This window comes from Palaemon carinicauda, chromosome 42, assembly GCF_036898095.1.
Source record: "Palaemon carinicauda isolate YSFRI2023 chromosome 42, ASM3689809v2, whole genome shotgun sequence".
Taxonomy (NCBI): Eukaryota; Metazoa; Arthropoda; class Malacostraca; order Decapoda; family Palaemonidae; genus Palaemon; species Palaemon carinicauda.
Window position 1 is genome coordinate 8,416,700 of NC_090766.1, and position 24,365 is coordinate 8,441,064.

Consider the following 24,365-nt stretch of genomic DNA (forward strand, 5'->3'; position numbering starts at 1 on the left):
ATAATCTCCACTACAACTCCTAATTCATCTAAGGGCACTTCCATAACTACTTCAACTGGCACTACTTCAACAACAGGAATTAGCTCCACTGAAGGACCAACAACCCCAACACCTTCTACTACTAATAAAAGTAGTACTTCCACAACAGGAACTACCTCAACTTCTGGTAGCACCACTGAAACTGGAACTACTTCAACAACAGAAATAATCTCCACTACAACTCCTACTTCATCTACAGGCACTTCCATAACTACTTCAACTGGCACTACTTCAACAACAGGAATTACCTCCACTAAAGGAAAAACAACCCCAACACCTTCTACTACTAATAAAAGTAGTACTTCCACAACAGGAACTACCTCAACTTCTGGTAGCACCACTGAAACAGGAACTACTTCCACTACAGAAATAATCTCCACTACAACTCCTACTTCATCTACAGGCACTTCCATAACTACTTCAACTGGCACTACTTCAACAACAGGAATTAGCTCCAGTAAGGGAACAACAACCCCAACACCTTCTACTACAAATAAAAGTAGTACTTCCACAACAGGCACTACCAAAACTTCTGGTAAAACCACTGAAACTGGAACTACTTCCACTACAGAAATAATCTCCACTACAACTCCTACTTCATCTACAGGCACTTCCATAACTACTTCAACTGGCACTACTTCAACAACAGGAATTAGCTCCACTGAAGAAACAACAACCCCAACACCTTCTACTACTAATAAAAGTAGTACTTCCACAACAGGAACTACCTCAACTTCTGGTAGCACCACTGAAACTGGAACTACTTCCACTACAGAAATAATCTCCACTACAACTCCTACTTCATCTACAGGCACTTCCATAACTACTTCAACTGGCACTACTTCAACAACAGGAATTAGCTCCACTGAAGGAACAACAACCCCAACACCTTCTACTACAAATAAAAGTAGTACTTCCACAACAGGCACTAACTCAACTTCTGGTAGCACCACTGAAACTGGAACTACTCCAACTACAGAAATAATCTCCACTACAACTTCTACTTCATCTACAGGCACTTCCATAACTACTTCAACTGGCACTACTTCAACAACAGGAATTAGCTCCACTGAAGGAACAACCCCAACATCTTCTACTACAAACAAAAGTAGTACTTCCACAACAGGAACTACCTCAACTTCTGGTAGCACCACTGAAACTGGATCTACTTCAACTACAGAAATAATCTCCACTACAACTCCTACTTCATCTACAGACACTTCCATAACTACTTCAACTGGCACTACTTCAACAACAGGAATTAGCTCCACTAAAGGAACAACAACCCCAACACCTTCTACTACAAATAAAAGTAGTACTTCCACAACAGGCACTACCTCAACTTCTGGTAGCACCACTGAAACTGGAACTATTTCAACTACAGAAATAATCTCCACTACAACTCCTACTTCATCTACAGGCACTTCCATAACTACTTCAACTGGCACTACTTCAACAACAGGAATTAGCTCCACTGAAGGAACAACAACCCCAACACCTTCTACTACAAATAAAAGTAGTACTTCCACAACAGGAACTACCTCAACTTCTGGTAGCACCACTGAAACTGGAACTACTTCCACTACAGATATAATCTCCACTACAACTCCCACTTCATCTACAGGCACTTCCATAACTACTTCAACTGGCACTACTTCAACAACAGGAATTAGCTCCACTGAAGGAACAAAAACCCCAACACCTTCTACTACAAATAAAAGTAGTACTTCCACAACAGGAACTACCTCAACTTCTGGTAGCACCACTGAAACTGGAACTACTTCAGCTACAGAAATAATCCCCACTACGACTCCTACTTCATCTACAGGCACTTCCATAACTACTTCAACTGGCACTACTTCAACTACAGGAATTAGCTCCACTAAAGAAACTACTACCCCATCATCATCTACTACAAATATAGGTAGCACTTCCATAACTTCTGGTAGCACCACTGAAACTGGAACTACTCCAACTACAGAAATAATCTCCACTACAACTCCTACTTCATCTACAGGCACTTCCATAACTACTTCAACTGGCACTACTTCAACAACAGGAATTAGCTCCACTGAAGGAACAACAACCCCAATACCTTATACTACAAATAAAAGTAGTACTTCCACAACAGGAACTACCACAACTTCTGGTAAAACCACTGAAACTGGAACTACTTCCACTACAGAAATAATCTCCACTACAACTCCTACTTCATCTACAGGCACTTCCATAACTACTTCAACTGGCACTACTTCAACAACAGGAATTAGCTCCACTGAAGGAACAACAACCCCAACACCTTCTACTAATAATAAAAGTAGTACTTCCACAACAGGCACTACTAAAACTTCTGGTAGCACCACTGAAACTGGAACTACTTCCACTACAGAAATAATCTCCACTACAACTCCTACTTCATCTACAGGCACTTCCATAATTACTTCAACTGGCACTACTTCAACAACAGGAATTAGCTCCACTGAAGGAACAACAACCCCAACACCTTCTACTACAAATAAAAGTAGTACTTCCACAACAGGAACTACCTCAACTTCTGGTAGCACCACTGAAACTGGAACTACTTCCACTACAGAAATAATCTCCACTACAACTCCTACTTCATCTACAGGCACTTCCATAACTACTTCAACTGGCACTGCTTCAACAACAGGAATTAGGTCCACTGAAGGAACAACAACCCCAACACCTTCTACTACTAATAAAAGTAGTACTTCCACAACAGGAACTACCTCAACTTCTGGTAGCACCACTGAAACTGGAACTACTTCCACTACAGAAATAATCTCCACTACAACTCCTACTTCATCTACAGGCACTTCCATAACTACTTCAACTGGCACTACTTCAACAACAGGAATTAGCTCCACTGAAGGAACAACAACCCCAACACCTTCTACTACTAATAAAAGTAGTACTTCCACAACAGGAACTACCTCAACTTCTGGTAGCACCACTGAAACTGGAACTACTTCCACTAAAGAAATAATCTCCACTACAACTCCTACTTCGTCTACAGGCACTTCCATAACTACTTCAACTGGCACTACTTCAACAACAGGAATTAGCTCCACTGAAGGAACAACAACCCCAATACCTTCTACTACTAATAAAAGTAGTACTTCCACAACAGGAACTACCTCAACTTCTGGTAAAACCACTGAAACTGGAACTACTTCCACTACAGAAATAATCTCCACTACAACTCCTACTTCATCTACAGGCACTTCCATAACTACTTCAACTGGCACTACTTCAACAACAGGAATTAGCTCCACTGAAGGAACAACAACCCCAACACCTTCTACTACTAATAAAAGTAATACTTCCACAACAGGCACTACTAAAACTTCTGGTAGCACCACTGAAACTGGAACTACTTCAACTACAGAAATAATCTCCACTACAACTCCTACTTCATCTACAGGAACTTCCATAACTACTTCAACTGGCACTACTTCAACAACAGGAATTAGCTCCACTGAAGGAACAACAACCCCAACACCTTCTACTACAAATAAAAGTAGTACTTCCACAACAGGAACTACCTCAACTTCTGGTAGCACCACTGAAACTGGAACTACTTCAACTAAAGAAATAATCTCCACTACAACTCCTACTTCATCTACAGGCACTTCCATAACAACTTCAACTGGCACTACTTCAACAACAGGAATTAGCTCCACTGAAGGAACAACAACCCCAACATCTTCTACCACAAATAAAAGTAGTACTTCCACAACAGGAACTACCTCAACTTCTGGTAGCACCACTGAAACTGGAACTACTTCAACTACAGAAATAATCTCCACTACAACTCCTACTTCATCTACAGGCACTTCCATAACTACTTCGACTGGCACTACTTCAACAACAGGAATTAGCTCCACTGAAGGAACAACAACCCCAACATCTTCTACTACAAATAAAAGTAGTACTTCCACAACAGGAACTACCTCAACTTCTGGTAGCACCACTGAAACTGGAACTACTTCCCCTACAAAAATAATCTCCACTACAACTCCTACTTCGTCTACAGGCACTTCCATAACTACTTCAACTGGCACTACTTCAACAACAGGAATTAGCTCCACTGAAGGAACAACAACCCCAACATCTTCTACTACAAATAAAAGTAGTACTTCCACAATAGGAACTACCTCAACTTCTGGTAGCACCACTGAAACTGGAACTACTTCCACTACAGAAATAATCTCCACTACAACTCCTACTTCGTCTACTGGCACTTCCATAACTTCTTCAACTGGCACTACTTCAACAACAGGAATTATCTCCACTAAAGGAACAACAACCCCAATACCTTCTACTACAAATAAAAGTAGTACTTCCACAACAGGAACTACCTCAACTTCTGGTAGCACCACTGAAACTGGAACTACTTCCACTACAGAAATAATCTCCACTACAACTCCTACTTCATCTACAGGCACTTCCATAACAACTTCAACTGGCACTACTTCAACAACAGGAATTAGCTCCACTGAAGGAACAACAACCCCAACATCTTCTACCACAAATAAAAGTAGTACTTCCACAACAGGAACTACCTCAACTTCTGGTAGCACCACTGAAACTGGATCTACTTCAACTACAGAAATAATCTCCACTACAACTCCTACTTCATCTACAGGCACTTCCATAACTACTTTGACTGGCACTACTTCAACAACAGGAATTAGCTCCACTGAAGGAACAACAACCCCAACATCTTCTACTACAAATAAAAGTAGTACTTCCACAACAGGAACTACCTCAACTTCTGGTAGCACCACTGAAACTGGAACTACTTCCACTACAAAAATAATCTCCACTACAACTCCTACTTCGTCTACAGGCACTTCCATAACTACTTCAACTGGCACTACTTCAACAACAGGAATTAGCTCCACTGAAGGAACAACAACCCCAACATCTTCTACTACAAATAAAAGTAGTACTTCCACAATAGGAACTACCTCAACTTCTGGTAGCACCACTGAAACTGGAACTACTTCCACTACAGAAATAATCTCCACTACAACTCCTACTTCGTCTACTGGCACTTCCATAACTTCTTCAACTGGCACTACTTCAACAACAGGAATTATCTCCACTAAAGGAACAACAACCCCAACACCTTCTACTACTAATAAAAGTAGTACTTCCACAACAGGAACTACCTCAACTTCTGGTAGCACCACTGACAGAGGAACTACTTCATCTACAGAAATAATCTCCACTACAACTCCTACTTCATCTACAGGCACTTCCATAACTACTTCAACTGGCATTACTTCAACAACAGGAATTAGCTCCACTAAAGGAACAACAACCCCAACACCTTCTACTACAAATAAAAGTAGTACTTCCACAACAGGCACTACCAGAACTTCTGGTAGCACCACTGAAACTGGAACTACTTCAACTACAGAAATAATCTCCACTACAACTCCTACTTCATCTACAGGCACTTCCATAACTACTTCAACTGGCACTACTTCAACAACAGGAATTAGCTCCACTGAAGGAACAACAACCCCAACACCTTCTACTACAAATAAAAGTAGTACTTCTACAACAGGAACTACCTCAACTTCTGGTAGCACCACTGAAACAGGAAATACTTCCACTACAGAAATAATCTCCACTACAACTCCTACTTCATCTACAGGCACTTCCATAACTACTTCAACTGGCACTACTTCAACAACAGGAATTAGCTCCACTGAAGGAACAACAACCCCAACATCTTCTACTACAAATAAAAGTAGTACTTCCACAACAGGAACTACCTCAACTTCTAGTAACACCACTGAAACTGCAACTACTTCAACTACAGAAATAATCTCCACTACAACTCCTACTTCATCTACAGGCACTTCCATAACTACTTCAACTGGCATTACTTCAACAACAGGAATTAGCTCCACTAAAGGAACAACAACCCCAACACCTTCTACTACAAATAAAAGTAGTAATTCCACAACAGGCACTACCAAAACTTCTGGTAGCACCACTGAAACTGGAACTACTTCCACTACAGAAATAATCTCCACTACAACTCCTACTTCATCTACAGGCACTTCCATAACTACTTCAACTGGCATTACTTCAACAACAGGAATTAGCTCCACTAAAGGAACAACAACCCCAACACCTTCTACCACAAATAAAAGTAGTACTTCCACAACAGGCACTACCAAAACTTCTGGTAGCACCACTGAAACTGGAACTACTTCCACTACAGAAATAATCTCCACTACAACTCCTACTTCATCTACAGGCACTTCCATAACTACTTCAACTGGCCCTACTTCAACAACAGGAATTAGCTCCACTGAAGGAACAACAACCCCAACACCTTCTACTACAAATAAAAGTAGTACTTCCACAACAGGAACTACCTCAACTTCTGGTAGCACCACTGAAACTGGAACTACTTCCACTACAGAAATAATCTCCACTACAACTCCTACTTCATCTACAGGCACTTCCATAACTACTTCAACTGGCACTACTTCAACAACAGGAATTAGCTCCACTGAAGGAACAACAACCCCAACACCTTCTACTACAAATAAAAGTAGTACTTCCACAACAGGAACTACCTCAACTTCTGGTAGCACCACTGAAACTGGAACTACTTCCACTACAAAAATAATTTCCAATACAACTCCTACTTCGTCTACAGGCACTTCCATAACTACTTCAACTGGCACTACTTCAACAACAGGAATTAGCTCCACTGAAGGAACAACAACCCCAACACCTTCTACTACAAATAAAAGTAGTACTTCCACAACAGGAACTACCTCAACTTCTGGTAGCACCACTGAAACTGGAACTACTTCCACTACAGAAATAATCTCCACTACAACTCCTACTTCATCTACAGGCACTTCCATAACTACTTCAACTGGCACTACTTCAACAACAGGAATTAGCTCCACTGAAGGAACAACAACCCCAACATCTTCTACTACAAATAAGAGTAGTACTTCCACAACAGGAACTACCAAAACTTCTGGTAGCACCACTGAAACTGGAAGTACTTCAACTACAGAAATAATCTCCACTACAACTCCTACTTCATCTACAGACACTTCCATAACTACTTCAACTGGCACTACTTCAACAACAGGAATTAGCTCTACTGAAGGAACAACAACCCCAACACCTTCTACTACAAATAAAAGTAGTACTTCCACAACAGGCACTACCTCAACTTCTGGTAGCACCACTGAAACTGGAACTACTTCAACTACAGAAATAATCTCCACTACAACTCCTACTTCATCTACAGGCACTTCCATAACTACTTCAACTGGCACTACTTCAACAACAGGAATTAGCTCCACTGAAGGAACAACAACCCCAACACCTTCTACTACTAATAAAAGTAGTACTTCCACAACAGGCACTACCAAAACTTCTGGTAGCACCACTGAAACTGGAACTACTTCAACTACAGAAATAATCTCCACTACAACTCCTACTTCATCTACAGGCACTTCCATAACTACTTCAACTGGCACTACTTTAACAACAGGAATTATCTCCACTAAAGGAACAACAACCCCAACACCTTTTACTACTAATAAAAGTAGTACTTCCACAACAGGAACTACCTCAACTTCTGGTAGCACCACTGAAACTGGAACTACTTCCACTACAGAAATAATCTCAACTACAACTCCTACTTCATCTACAGGCACTTCCATAACTACTTCAACTGGCACTACTTCAACAACAGGAATTAGCTCCACTGAAGGAACAACAACCCCAACACCTTCTACTACAAATAAAAGTAGTACTTCCACAACAGGAACTACCTCAACTTCTGGTAGCACCACTGAAACTGGAACTACTTCCACTACAGAAATAATCTCAACTACAACTCCTACTTCATCTACAGGCACTTCCATAACTACTTCAACTGGCACTACTTCAACAACACGAATTAGCTCCACTGAAGAAACAACAACCCCAACACCTTCTACTACAAATAAAAGTAGTACTTCCACAACAGGAACTACCTCAACTTCTGGTAGCACCACTGAAACTGGAACTACTTCCACTACAGAAATAATCTCCACTAAAACTCCTACTTCATCTACAGGCACTTCCATAACTACTTCAACTGGCACTACTTCAACAACAGGAAGTAGCTTCACTGAAGGAACAACAACCCCAACACCTTCTACTACAAATAAGAGTAGTACTTCCACAACAGGAACTACCTCAACTTCTGGTAGCACCACTGAAACTGGAACTACTTCAACTACAAAAATAATCTCCACTACAACTCCTACTTCATCTACAGGCACTTCCATAACTACTTCAACTGGCACTACTTTAACAACAGGAATTACCTCCACTGAAGGAACAACAACCCCAACATCTACTACAAATAAAAGTAGTACTTCCACAACAGGAACTACCTCAACTTCTGGTAGCACCACTGAAACTGGAACTACTTCAACTACAGAAATAATCTCCACTACAACTCCTACTTCATCTACAGGCACTTCCATAACTACTTCAACTGGCACTACTTCAACAACAGGAATTAGCTCCACTGAAGGAACAACAACCCCAACATCTACTACAAATAAAAGTAGTACTTCCACAACAGGAACTACCAAAACTTCTGGTAGCACCACTGAAACTGGAACTACTTCCACTACAGAAATAATCTCCACTACAACTCCTACTTCATCTACAGGCACTTCCATAACTACTTCAACTGGCACTACTTCAACAACAGGAATTAGCTCCACTGAAGGAACAACAACCCCAACACCTTCTACTACTAATAAAAGTAATACTTCCACAACAGGCACTACTAGAACTTCTGGTAGCACCACTGAAACTGGAACTACTTCAACTACAGAAATAATCTCCACTACAACTCCTACTTCATCTACAGGCACTTCCATAACTACTTCAACTGGCACTACTTCAACAACAGGAATTAGCTCCACTGAAGGAACAACAACCCCAACACCTTCTACTACAAATAAAAGTAGTACTTCCACAACAGGAACTACCTCAACTTCTGGTAGCACCACTGAAACTGGAACTACTTCAACTACAGAAATAATCTCCACTACAACTCCTACTTCATCTACAGGCACTTCCATAACAACTTCAACTGGCACTACTTCAACAACAGGAATTAGCTCCACTGAAGGAACAACAACCCCAACATCTTCTACTACAAATAAAAGTAGTACTTCCCCAACAGGAACTACCTCAACTTCTGGTAGCACCACTGAAACTGGATCTACTTCAACTACAGAAATAATCTCCACTACAACTCCTACTTCATCTACAGGCACTTCCATAACTACTTCGACTGGCACTACTTCAACAACAGGAATTAGCTCCACTGAAGGAACAACATCCCCAACATCTTCTACTACAAATAAAAGTAGTCCTTCCACAACAGGAACTACCTCAACTTCTGGTAGCACCACTGAAACTGGAACTACTTCCACTACAAAAATAATCTCCACTACAACTCCTACTTCATCTACAGGCACTTCCATAACTACTTCAACTGGCACTACTTCAACAACAGGAATTAGCTCCACTGAAGGAACAACAACCCCAACATCTTCTACTACAAATAAAAGTAGTACTTCCACAATAGGAACTACCTCAACTTCTGGTAGCACCACTGAAACTGGAACTACTTCCACTACAGAAATAATCTCCACTACAACTCCTACTTCGTCTACTGGCACTTCCATAACTTCTTCAACTGGCACTACTTCAACAACAGGAATTATCTCCACTAAAGGAACAACAACCCCAACACCTTCTACTACTAATAAAAGTAGTACTTCCACAACAGGAACTACCTCAACTTCTGGTAGCACCACTGACACAGGAACTACTTCATCTACAGAAATAATCTCCACTACAACTCCTACTTCATCTACAGGCACTTCCATAACTACTTCAACTGGCATTACTTCAACAACAGGAATTAGCTCCACTAAAGGAACAACAACCCCAACACCTTTTACTACAAATAAAAGTAGTAATTCCACAACAGGCACTACCAGAACTTCTGGTAGCACCACTGAAACTGGAACTACTTCAACTACAGAAATAATCTCCACTACAACTCCTACTTCATCTACAGGCACTTCCATAACTACTTCAACTGGCACTACTTCAACAACAGGAATTAGCTCCACTGAAGGAACAACAACCCCAACACCTTCTACTACAAATAAAAGTAGTACTTCTACAACAGGAACTGCCTCAACTTCTGGTAGCACCACTGAAACAGGAACTACTTCCACTACAGAAATAATCTCCACTACAACTCCTACTTCATCTACAGGCACTTCCATAACTACTTCAACTGGCACTACTTCAACAACAGGAATTAGCTCCACTGAAGGAACAACAACCCCAACATCTTCTACTACAAATAAAAGTAGTACTTCCACAACAGGAACTACCTCAACTTCTAGTAACACCACTGAAACTGCAACTACTTCAACTACAGAAATAATCTCCACTACAACTCCTACTTCATCTACAGGCACTTCCATAACTACTTCAACTGGCATTACTTCAACAACAGGAATTAGCTCCAGTAAAGGAACAACAACCCCAACACCTTCTACTACAAATAAAAGTAGTAATTCCACAACAGGCACTACCAAAACTTCTGGTAGCACCACTGAAACTGGAACTACTTCCACTACAGAAATAATCTCCACTACAACTCCTACTTCATCTACAGGCACTTCCATAACTACTTCAACTGGCATTACTTCAACAACAGGAATTAGCTCCACTAAAGGAACAACAACCCCAACACCTTCTACCACAAATAAAAGTAGTACTTCCACAACAGGCACTACCAAAACTTCTGGTAGCACCACTGAAACTGGAACTACTTCCACTACAGAAATAATCTCCACTACAACTCCTACTTCATCTACAGGCACTTCCATAACTACTTCAACTGGCCCTACTTCAACAACAGGAATTAGCTCCACTGAAGGAACAACAACCCCAACACCTTCTACTACAAATAAAAGTAGTACTTCCACAACAGGAACTACCTCAACTTCTGGTAGCACCACTGAAACTGGAACTACTTCCACTACAGAAATAATCTCCACTACAAATCCTACTTCATCTACAGGCACTTCCATAACTACTTCAACTGGCACTACTTCAACAACAGGAATTAGCTCCACTGAAGGAACAACAACCCCAACACCTTCTACTACAAATAAAAGTAGTACTTCCACAACAGGAACTACCTCAACTTCTGGTAGCACCACTGAAACTGGAACTACTTCCACTACAAAAATAATCTCCAATACAACTCCTACTTCGTCTACAGGCACTTCCATAACTACTTCAACTGGCACTACTTCAACAACAGGAATTAGCTCCACTGAAGGAACAACAACCCCAACACCTTCTACTACAAATAAAAGTAGTACTTCCACAACAGGAACTACCTCAACTTCTGGTAGCACCACTGAAACTGGAACTACTTCCACTACAGAAATAATCTCCACTACAACTCCTACTTCATCTACAGGCACTTCCATAACTACTTCAACTGGCACTACTTCAACAACAGGAATTAGCTCCACTGAAGGAACAACAACCCCAACATCTTCTACTACAAATAAGAGTAGTACTTCCACAACAGGAACTACCAAAACTTCTGGTAGCACCACTGAAACTGGAAGTACTTCAACTACAGAAATAATCTCCACTACAACTCCTACTTCATCTACAGACACTTCCATAACTACTTCAACTGGCACTACTTCAACAACAGGAATTAGCTCTACTGAAGGAACAACAACCCCAACACCTTCTACTACAAATAAAAGTAGTACTTCCACAACAGGCACTACCTCAACTTCTGGTAGCACCACTGAAACTGGAACTACTTCCACTACAGAAATAATCTCCACTACAACTCCTACTTCATCTACAGGCACTTCCATAACTACTTCAACTGGCACTACTTCAACAACAGGAATTAGCTCCACTGAAGGAACAACAACCCCAACACCTTCTACTACTAATAAAAGTAGTACTTCCACAACAGGCACTACCAAAACTTCTGGTAGCACCACTGAAACTGGAACTACTTCAACTACAGAAATAATCTCCACTACAACTCCTACTTCATCTACAGGCACTTCCATAACTACTTCAACTGGCACTACTTTAACAACAGGAATTATCTCCACTAAAGGAACAACAACCCCAACACCTTTTACTACTAATAAAAGTAGTACTTCCACAACAGGAACTACCTCAACTTCTGGTAGCACCACTGAAACTGGAACTACTTCCACTACAGAAATAATCTCAACTACAACTCCTACTTCATCTACAGGCACTTCCATAACTACTTCAACTGGCACTACTTCAACAACAGGAATTAGCTCCGCTGAAGGAACAACAACCCCAACACCTTCTACTACAAATAAAAGTAGTACTTCCACAACAGGAACTACCTCAACTTCTGGTAGCACCACTGAAACTGGAACTACTTCAACTACAGAAATAATCTCAACTACAACTCCTACTTCATCTACAGGCACTTCCATAACTACTTCAACTGGCACTACTTCAACAACACGAATTAGCTCCACTGAAGAAACAACAACCCCAACACCTTCTACTACAAATAAAAGTAGTACTTCCACAACAGGAACTACCTCAACTTCTGGTAGCACCACTGAAACTGGATCTACTTCAACTACAGAAATAATCTCCACTACAACTCCTACTTCATCTACAGGCACTTCCATAACTACTTCAACTGGCACTACTTCAACAACAGGAAGTAGCTTCACTGAAGGAACAACAACCCCAACACCTTCTACTACAAATAAGAGTAGTACTTCCACAACAGGAACTACCTCAACTTCTGGTAGCACCACTGAAACTGGAACTACTTCAACTACAAAAATAATCTCCACTACAACTCCTACTTCATCTACAGGCACTTCCATAACTACTTCAACTGGCACTACTTCAACAACAGGAATTACCTCCACTGAAGGAACAACAACCCCAACATCTACTACAAATAAAAGTAGTACTTCCACAACAGGAACTACCTCAACTTCTGGTAGCACCACTGAAACTGGAACTACTTCAACTACAGAAATAATCTCCACTACAACTCCTACTTCATCTACAGGCACTTCCATAACTACTTCAACTGGCACTACTTCAACAACAGGAATTAGCTCCACTGAAGGAACAACAACCCCAACATCTACTACAAATAAAAGTAGTACTTCCACAACAGGAACTACCTCAACTTCTGGTAGCACCACTGAAACTGGAACTACTTCAACTACAAAAATAATCTCCACTACAACTCCTACTTCATCTACAGGCACTCCCATAACTACTTCAACTGGCACTACTTCAACAACAGGAATTAGCTCCACTGAAGGAACAACAACCCCAACATCTACTACAAATAAAAGTAGTACTTCCACAACAGGCACTACCACAACTTCTGGTAGCACCACTAAAACTGGAACTACTTCAACTACAGAAATAATTTCCTCCACAAATACTACTTCATCTACAGGCACTTCCATACCTACTTCAACTGGCACTAAGTCAACTACAGGAATTAGTTATACTAAAAGTTCTACCACATCCATAGGCTTTTCTACAACAATAGGCAGCACCATCTCAACTGAAACAACTACACCTATAGGTAATATATCCACTACAGGCCCTACCCAACTAGGGTAAGGTAAAAATAAGTATTTAATAATCTGTTCTTGTTACTGTCCAGACTGTACCCACAGCACAAAGGACTTGGACAATAGGATATGGTTCAAGTTTTATGTGATGTAAAGAGATTATAAATATCACAATACCATGCTGATAAAATGGTATATAAATTTGATACATATGTATTGTGAGGGGCGTCAAATGTGCACGCACCTCTGTCCTTATATATATGAAGACATTATAGCAAAACAAGGATCCTTTGGATATATTATACATCATTCATTAATTTACTTTCTCGCCAATGGCTTAATGAAGTATGAATGCATTATCATTACATCTTAGGGATATTTATGAAAAAGTAATAAAAGATGATATATGCCGTTGATATTAATATATTTCTAAATACAGCATTTTAGCATTATTAGAATGAAGACAAAAGGAAAATGGATATACTTGATTAAGTAATTATAGAGAAACACCTTTACATATTAAAATTGAATAAATAATTTATGAAAAAATCAGTTTTGTATTATCTTATCCTTCAAATTTACAACTCTAAAGTACTTGTACAACTCGTTACAGCGTGACATTAACACTTTCACCCCCAACGGACGTACCAATACGTTCTTGCAAAACGCTGTTATTTCCATGTTTTTGCATATTTTTGATAATTTTATGAGAAATTTCAGTCATTTTGCAAAAGAATGAGACCAACCTGGCCTCTCTATGATAAAAATTAAGCCTCTTAGAGCAATTTAAAAAAAAAATATATAGCAAAATGTGCTCAAAATTTAACCTTACCTTGGGGATAAAATGGTTAACTGAAACTGAATAAGAAAATATAGTGCAGCAGACTTGTCCTCACAGCAAAGGAAATAACACAGAATATGAAATTCTCTGGAGAGTTAAAAGAAATAAAGGGAAAATTGGCAAAAACACTTTTATGCCCATTCGCACTTAGATTAGATTATCATACCTGATAAAAGGAATGCATTTTATCTGAAAAGAATATTAAAGGGTAATGTTTACTTATAAAAATGGGAAGACCAATATGTACGCTATAATATTACACGTGTACAAATCGGGCATCATACACTGCGTACGATTTGGACCGATTAAGGAGTGAATATATTTAGATTGTACTCGGAAGATTTTCACATAACAGTGATCCACATTATCCCTAACAATAGACGTAGACTCAATCTTGTCCATTCTAGCTTATGACTCTCTGGCAGACGGTTCTGATTTTGAATATATATTGAACTTAAGTATCTGTATTCAGTTTTTATTTAGATTTTCAAAAGGAAATTGTGTTTTCTTTTTACATTATAATCTTTATTCTTAGAGTAATTTGTTCAGTAATAAATAAATAATAAATAATAGTTAATTCTCTATCTGAGACAAAGAAAGAACTATTTCAGCTCCTAATTCATCTACAGGCACTTCCATCACTACTTCAATTGGCACTACTTCAACTACAGGAATTAGCTCCACTAAAGGAACAACGACCCCAACATCATCTACTACAAATATAGGTAGCACTTACACAACAGGCACTACCACAACTTCTGGTAGCACCACTGAAACTGGAACTACTTACACTACAGAAATAATCTCCACTACAACTCCTACTTCATCTACAGGCACTTCCATAACTACTTCAACTGGCACTATTTCAACTACAGGAATTAGCTCCACTAAAGGAACAACAACTCCAACATTTTCTACTACAAATAAAAGTAGTACTTCCACAACAGGCACTACCTCAATTTCTGGTAGCACAAATGAAACTGGAACTACTTACACTACAGAAATAATCTCCACTACAACTCCTACTTCATCTACAGGCAATTCCATAACTAATTCAACTGGCACTACTTCAACTACAGGAATTAGCTCCACTGAAGGAACAACAACCCCAACACCTTCTACTACAAATAAAAGTAGTACTTCCACAACAGGAACTACCTCAACTTCTGGTAGCACCACTGAAACTGGAACTACTTACACTACAGAGATAATCTCCACTACAACTCATACTTCATCTACAGGCACTTCCACAACTACTTCAACTGGCACTACTTCAACAACAGGTATTAGCTCCACTGAAGGAACAACAACCCCAACACCTTCTACTACAAATAAAAGTAGTACTTCCACAACAGGAACTACCTCAACTTCTGGTAGCACCACTGAAATTGGAACTACTTCAACTACAGAAATAATCTCCACTACAACTCCTACTTCATCTACAGGCACTTCCATAACTACTTCAACTGGTACTACTTCAACAACAGGAATTAGCTCCACTGAAGGAACAACAACCACAACACCTTCTACTACAAATAAAAGTAGTACTTCCACAACAGGCACTACCAAAACTTCTGGTAGCACCACTGAAACTGGAACTACTTCAACTACAGAAATAATCTCCACTACAACTCCTACTTCATCTACAGGCACTTCCATAACTACTTCAACTGGCACTACTTCAACAACAGGAATTAGCTCCACTGAAGGAACAACAACCCCAACATCTTCTACTACAAATAAAAGTAGTACTTCCACAACAGGAACTACCTCAACTTCTGGTAGCACCACTGAAACTGGAACTACTTCAACTACAGAAATAATCTCCACTACAACTCCTACTTCATCTACAGGCACTTCCATAACTACTTCAACTGGCACTAATTCAACAACAGGAATTAGCTCCACTGAAGGAACAACAACTCCAACACCTTCTACTACAAATAAAAGTAGTACTTCCACAACAGGCACTACCTCAACTTCTGGTAGCACCACTGTAACTGGAACTACTTCAACTACAGAAATAATCTCCACTACAACTCCTACTTCATCTTCAGGCACTTCCATAACTACTTCAACTGGAACTACTTCAACAACAGGAATTAGCTCCACTGAAGGGACAACAACCCAAACACCTTCTACTACAAATAAAAGTAGTACTTCCACAACAGGAACTACCTCAACTTCTGGTAGCACCACTGAAACTGGAACTACTTCCACTACAGAAATAATCTCCACTACAACTCAGACTTCATCTACAGGCACTTCCATAACTACTTCAACTGGCACTACTTCAACAACAGGAATTAGCTCCACTGAAGGAACAACAACCCCAACACCTTCTACTACTAATAAAAGTAGTACTTCCACAACAGGAACTACCTCAACTTCTGGTAGCACCACTGAAACTGGAACTACTTCCACTACAGAAATAATCTCCACTGCAACTCCTACTTCATCAACAGGCACTTCCATAACTACTTCAACTGGCACTACTTCAACAACAGGAATTAGCTCCACTGAAGGAACAACCCCAACACCTTCTACTACTAATAAAAGTAGTACTTCCACAACAGGCACTACCTCAACTTCTGGTAGCACCACTGAAACTGGAACTACTTCAACTACAGAAATAATCTCCACTACAACTCCTACTTCATCTAGAGGCACTTCCATAACTACTTCAACTGGCACTACTTCACAAAAAAGAATTAGCTCCACTGAAGGAACAACAACCCCAACATCTTCTACTACAAATAAAAGTAGTACTTCCACAACAGGAACGACCTCAACTTCTGGTAGCACCACTGAAACTGGAACTACTTCCCCTACAGAAATAATCTCCACTACAACTCCTACTTCATCTACAGGCACTTCCATAACTACTTCAACTGGCACTACTTCAACAACAGGAATTAGCTCCACTGAAGGAACAACAACCCCAACACCTTCTACTACAAATAAAAGTAGTACTTCTGTGGCGGGATGTTAAAAAAACAAGCCCCACACCCTTGATCACACTAAACAGACAAATGTCTCCTCTGCACAAACTTTCCCCTTACGTAATCTACAACCAGACTCTTGGACAAAAGGACAAAACAAAACAAAACATAACCTTAAAACTATAATTCTTAAAACTTAAAATAAATCATAAACCATCCACATTCAAAATAAATACTTTAAACCAATCAAAACTTAACACTAAAGATAAATATCATTCAAATAAACGCAAAAAAATCCTAACAAACTTAACTTATACCACACACCAACACCAAAAATAAATATATATATGAATTTCTTGTATAAATATTATGGTACACCAACACGGTCGCCACACACAAGCCGGACTGTCTTTACGGCACACAACTCTGTATTTAACAGTTCATTGAGTGGCAATTCGCCACAACTACTTCCCTGATTGGGGTCGTGGTTATTATTAGCACCACCATCATCATCATCATCATCAATCGGAAGTAAACGGGCCGGTCATCAACAATCATCAATCCAAAGAGCAATCTTAATACCAAAATCAATCACAGGCCAGGTCATCAACTATATCTCAGCATTCGAAAAAATTTAGGTCTCTCCAAAGGAGGAATCGCAGCCTGCCAAAATAAAAAAGAAAAACACTTACGAACACTTCTAGCTAACTGAACTATCGCACTATAATCAAAGATAAATAATAAATTGTTCCTATCATTCACAATCACGACAAGCAAAGATAAACAAAACTGTACTTACTTTGAAAATCAAAAAACACTTCCACGCTGGTCGAAAAAATATATATATAATCCAGCTCTCACACAACTGCCTTATGCTGCAGTCAAATAAAAAAGCATTCGCTCCGAAACATTCACCACTGTCGTAACCTTACTAAATATGTAAACAAACAATCTCATTTATACCAACAGTCTTCCTCACCACAAACGATCGTTAACCTAACTACTTTCGCTCGCTAACACAATCTCTCTCTCTCTCTCTCTCTCTCTCTCTCTCTCTCTCTCTCTCTCTCTCTCTCTCTCAGGATTTGGCAAAAACAAAAATAAAATAAAGCAAAAATAAATCCTCCACATTCCTCCCCCCTTACTTTGCCAAATCCTTCTCACACAACACTTACATTATTTTTTTCATAACCCAGTCGCAGTCGGGAACGGGACCTCTACTCCGAGTAACTGGGCCTCCATATACTCTCTCATTCACTTCTTCCTTATCACAATCATTAGCTACACTAACACTATTCCTATCTAAATCCCTATCATCTAATATACCATGTACAATCATATCTACCTCGTTCTCATCTGGCCCTATAATTACACTCATTTCTGTAAACAGTTCATCCATTTCATCAAAAACATTCTCAACTTTAGTAAAAGATTCATTCATACTACTAATCATTCTCCTATCTCTCACTCTCGCATTCGTCATCCTTTCTTTTACATCACCTAAGGAAAAGCCACACACACTATAGGTATCATTCATACTCAGCCATGATTCATCTGTATTAATACATTTATCCTCCACACTCACTTGCACATTTACACCCTTGTCATACTTATTCGTATTCTTACCTATTCCTATAAATTTCCCTTGCACTTTCTCCTCACTTACAACTTTCAAACGCCTCTTTTTCCTATATTCAACTAACACTAATTGTTTATTTTCCAGCCCTAATTTCTCATGCATACTAGGTTCATACTTGCTCATTTCCAACCAATTACTCATCCCATTCTCACAAACATTGATCCTATTCCTTCCACATACACAGGAGGACTCACCCAGCTGAACCCTCTCACACTCTAGTTTCCCGAACATCCTGGCTGACTTATTCCCTTCTTCCTACATACTCTAGCTACATGCCCATCTGCACCACATTCAGTACACTTACCCCGCGGCTCCTTGCACATTCTAGCATAATGACCATCCTTACCACAATTACCACATATCACATTCATACGATTACTCCTACATCCACTTGCTACGTGCCCAGTCATACCACACCGATAACACTTAATCACTTTCTCTTTCTTACAGTCGCTAATACGATGCCCTGTCTCTCCACACCCGAAACATGCTCCTAATGCCCATCTACATTCATTCTTCTTATGACCTTCCTTTCCACACCTATAACACTTTTCATTACGGACACAACTATCTGACATACCTCGATGCGCACTAACACTCCTATCCCTATTGCGCCAATTACCCTGCCTAAATCCTTCATTTGTCCTTACAGGTATTCCCACATTACTCGCCCAAACACTCCTATCTACTACATTATCAGCTACCCTCATCGGTCCTCTCAAAATTGCGTCCTTATAACTACCAAATTCTATTACACTTTCTTCCATTCCAGTTCTTACACTCACAGATTTACTTTCTTTCATGCACCTATCTAACTCATAATCCTCAACTATCTCTAGTATATCATCCCATGTCAATCTCTCTTGCGTCCACCTCATTTTCTCTTTGCGTTTCAAATTAATAAATTCACACACATTCTCAGGTACTGTTGCCAAAAACTTCCTCATTAACTCCTTATTCTCATTTATACCTTCATCCCCATACTTCTTCCTAGCTAAAGTTTCCAACCTACATACGTACATTGATATAGCTTCTCCTGCATTCATCCTTGCCTCATCAAAATCATTTTTACGCTTATACCTAACACTCCCTTTCATACGTTTTACCTGCTCAATTATTCTCGTTTTCACACTTTCATAATCAACGTCCCCTACACTCATTATCACTCCATACATCGTCAACAAATACCCAGTCAAATATTCTCCTAACTCCCTAGCCCAAACTCTTTTACTATCACCATACTTATCCTGACAATACCTCTCATACTCCTTGAAAAAATCATTTACATCCCTACTGCTATGCTCATTGAACCTTTCACACCGAGGTACCTCTCTCATAAACACAGTCTTACACACATCACGTTCATTCTCACTGCTATCATCACTGTCTACTCCCTTGTTACCTTCTTCCTCATTCGAATATAATGAATCCACTTCCACACTTAAATTCCTATCCTTAACCATTCCTTTCTTACCCTTTTTCTTACTTACCACTTTCACCCATTCACGATCGTCCTTGCTATCAGCCTGATACTTTTTCTTCCCTTTCTTCACATCACTTTTACCTTTCCTTTCATCTTTCCTCTCACCTTTCTGTTCATCCTTACTATGCCTAATTCCCTTATCTTCAATATCACCATCACTATTACTACTATCACTATCACTTCCTTTCCCATTATCACCTACCTTAACCTTCTCTTTCACTACCAACCCATTACCCGAAGCTGAGGACACTCCTCCGACTGCACCTTCACCCATTATAGTTTTCATCATCCCCATGACTTGCCCCATCATATCTTCCATTCGTTTCTCCATTCGTTCTTCATTCTCTCGCATCCTCATCTCAACACATTCTTCCACTCTCTCTACTGTCCCCTTTAACTCCCTAAGCTCCTTTTGCATCGCCGCATTCTCCCAGTTCAACCTCTCATTCTCTATTAGCAACCTCTCCTCACGCTCCTTACTCAGCCGCAATTCCTCCTTCAGTAACTTGTTCTGCTCTTCCATTTTTCATCAACCTTATATCTAATATCTTATCCTATCAGTCCTTCGTCCAAGAGTCCAGCTATCAGTCCCGCCTCAGCAGTCCCTGTTCGGGCGCCAAAATAATGTGGCGGGATGTTAAAAAAACAAGCCCCACACCCTTGATCACACTAAACAGACAAATGTCTCCTCTGCACAAACTTTCCCCTTACGTAATCTACAACCAGACTCTTGGACAAAAGGACAAAACAAAACAAAACATAACCTTAAAACTATAATTCTTAAAACTTAAAATAAATCATAAACCATCCACATTCAAAATAAATACTTTAAACCAATCAAAACTTAACACTAAAGATAAATATCATTCAAATAAACGCAAAAAAATCCTAACAAACTTAACTTATACCACACACCAACACCAAAAATAAATATATATATGAATTTCTTGTATAAATATTATGGTACACCAACACGGTCGCCACACACAAGCCGGACTGTCTTTACGGCACACAACTCTGTATTTAACAGTTCATTGAGTGGCAATTCGCCACAACTACTTCCCTGATTGGGGTCGTGGTTATTATTAGCACCACCATCATCATCATCATCATCAATCGGAAGTAAACGGGCCGGTCATCAACAATCATCAATCCAAAGAGCAATCTTAATACCAAAATCAATCACAGGCCAGGTCATCAACTATATCTCAGCATTCGAAAAAATTTAGGTCTCTCCAAAGGAGGAATCGCAGCCTGCCAAAATAAAAAAGAAAAACACTTACGAACACTTCTAGCTAACTGAACTATCGCACTATAATCAAAGATAAATAATAAATTGTTCCTATCATTCACAATCACGACAAGCAAAGATAAACAAAACTGTACTTACTTTGAAAATCAAAAAACACTTCCACGCTGGTCGAAAAAATATATATATAATCCAGCTCTCACACAACTGCCTTATGCTGCAGTCAAATAAAAAAGCATTCGCTCCGAAACATTCACCACTGTCGTAACCTTACTAAATATGTAAACAAACAATCTCATTTATACCAACAGTCTTCCTCACCACAAACGATCGTTAACCTAACTACTTTCGCTCGCTAACACAATCTCTCTCTCTCTCTCTCTCTCTCTCTCTCTCTCTCTCTCTCTCTCTCTCTCTCTCTCTCTCTCTCTCAGGATTTGGCAAAAACAAAAATAAAATAAAGCAAAAATAAATCCTCCACACTTCCACAACAGGAACTACCTCAACTTCTGGTAGCACCACTGAAACTGGAACTACTTCAACTACAGAAATAATCTCCACTACAACTCCTATTTCATCTACAGGCATTTCCATAACTACTTCAACTGGCACTACTTCAACAACAGGAATTAGCTCCACTGAAGGAACAACAACCCCAACACCTTCTACTACAAATAAAAGTAGTACTTCCACAACAGGAACTACCTCAACTTCTGGTAGCACCACTGAAACTGGAACTACTTCCACTACTGAAATAATCTCCACTACAACTCCTACTTCATCTACAGGTACTTCCATAACTACTTCAACTGGCACTACTTCAACAACAAGAATTAGCTCCACTGAAGGAACAACAACCCCCACACCTTCTACTACAAATAAAAGTAGTACTTCCACAACAGGAACTACCTCAACTTCTGGTAGCACCACTGAAACTGGAACTACTTCCACTACAGAAATAATCTCCACTACAACTCCTACTTCATCTACAGGCACTTCCATAACTACTTCAACTGGCACTACTTCAACAGCAGGAATTAGCACCACTGGAGGAACAACAACCCCAAAACCTTCTACTACTAATAAAAGTAGTACTTCCACAACAGGAACTACCTCAACTTCTGGTAGCACCACTGAAACTGGAACTACTTCCACTACAGAAATAATCTCCACTACAACTCCTACTTCATCTACAGGCACTTCCATAACTACTTCAACTGACACTACTTCAACAACAGGAATTAGCTCCACTGAAGTAACAACAACCCCAACACCTTCTACTACAAATAAAAGTAGTACTTCCACAACAGGAACTACCTCAACTTCTCGTAGCACCACTGAAACTGGAACTACTTCAACTACAGAAATAATCTCCACTACAACTCCTACTTCATCTACAGGCACTTCCATAACTACTTCAACTGGCACTACTTCAACAACAGGAATTAGCTCCACTGAAGGAACAACAACCCCAACACCTTCTACTACAAATAAAAGTAGTACTTCCACAACAGGAACTACCTCAACTTCTGGTAGCACCATTGAAACTGGAACTACTTCAACTACAGAAATAATCTCCACTAAAACTCCTACTTCATCTACAAGCACTTCCATAACTACTTCAACTGGCACTACTTCAACAACAGGAATTAGCTCCACTGAAGGAACAACAACCCCAACACCTTCTACTACAAATAAAAGTAGTACTTCCACAACAGGAACTACCTCAACTTCTGGTAGCACCACTGAAACTGGAACTACTTCCACTACAGAAATAATCTCCACTACAACTCCTACTTCATCTACTGGCACTTCCATAACTACTTCAACTGGCACTACTTCAACAACAGGAATTAGCTCCACTAAAGGAACAACAACCCCAACACCTTCTACTAATAAAAGTAGTACTTCCACAACAGGAACTACCTCAACTTCTGGTAGCACCACTGAAACTGAAACTACTTCAACTACAGAAATAATCTCCACTACAACTCCTATTTCATCTATGGGCACTTCCATAACTACTTCAACTGGCACTACTTTAACACCAGGAATTAGCTCCACTGGAGGAACAACAAACCCAACACCTTCTACTAATAATAAAAGTAGTACTTCCACAACAGGAACTACCAAAACTTCTGGTAGCACCACTGAAACTGCAACTACTTCAACTACAGAAATAATCTCCACTGCAACTCCTACTTCATCTACAGGCACTTCCATAACTACTTCAACTGGCACTACTTCAACAACAGGAATTAGCTCCACTGAAGGAACAACAACCCCAACACCTTCTACTACAAAAAAAAGTAGTACTTCCACAACAGGAACTATCTCAACTTCTGGTAGCACCACTGAAACTCGAACTACTTCCACTACAGAAATAATCTCCACTACAACTCCTACTTCATCTACAGGCAC

The 24,365-nt window shown here is 39.8% G+C and overlaps 2 protein-coding genes across 2 annotated transcripts; one reads left to right on the top strand and one right to left on the bottom strand.

Moving 5' to 3' along the window:
• The first annotated feature begins 14,858 nt into the window (after nt 1–14,858).
• On the top strand, nt 14,859–18,211 carry LOC137632874 (uncharacterized). Its single transcript, XM_068364969.1, has 3 exons — nt 14,859–14,874; nt 15,261–15,872; nt 18,171–18,211. Exons 1-3 carry the CDS (start codon nt 14,859–14,861, stop codon nt 18,209–18,211), a joined length of 669 nt encoding a protein of 222 aa, XP_068221070.1.
• Nucleotides 18,212–19,410: 1,199 nt separating this feature from the next.
• LOC137632962 (uncharacterized) lies at nt 19,411–22,338 on the bottom strand. The gene is made up of 2 exons (XM_068365096.1): nt 22,086–22,338; nt 19,411–21,949 (listed from the first exon to the last, which is right to left on the bottom strand). The coding sequence occupies exon 2, from the start codon at nt 21,216–21,218 to the stop codon at nt 19,428–19,430; it is 1,791 nt and encodes a 596-aa protein (XP_068221197.1). The 5' UTR covers nt 21,219–21,949; nt 22,086–22,338; the 3' UTR covers nt 19,411–19,427.
• Nucleotides 22,339–24,365: the final 2,027 nt, after the last annotated feature.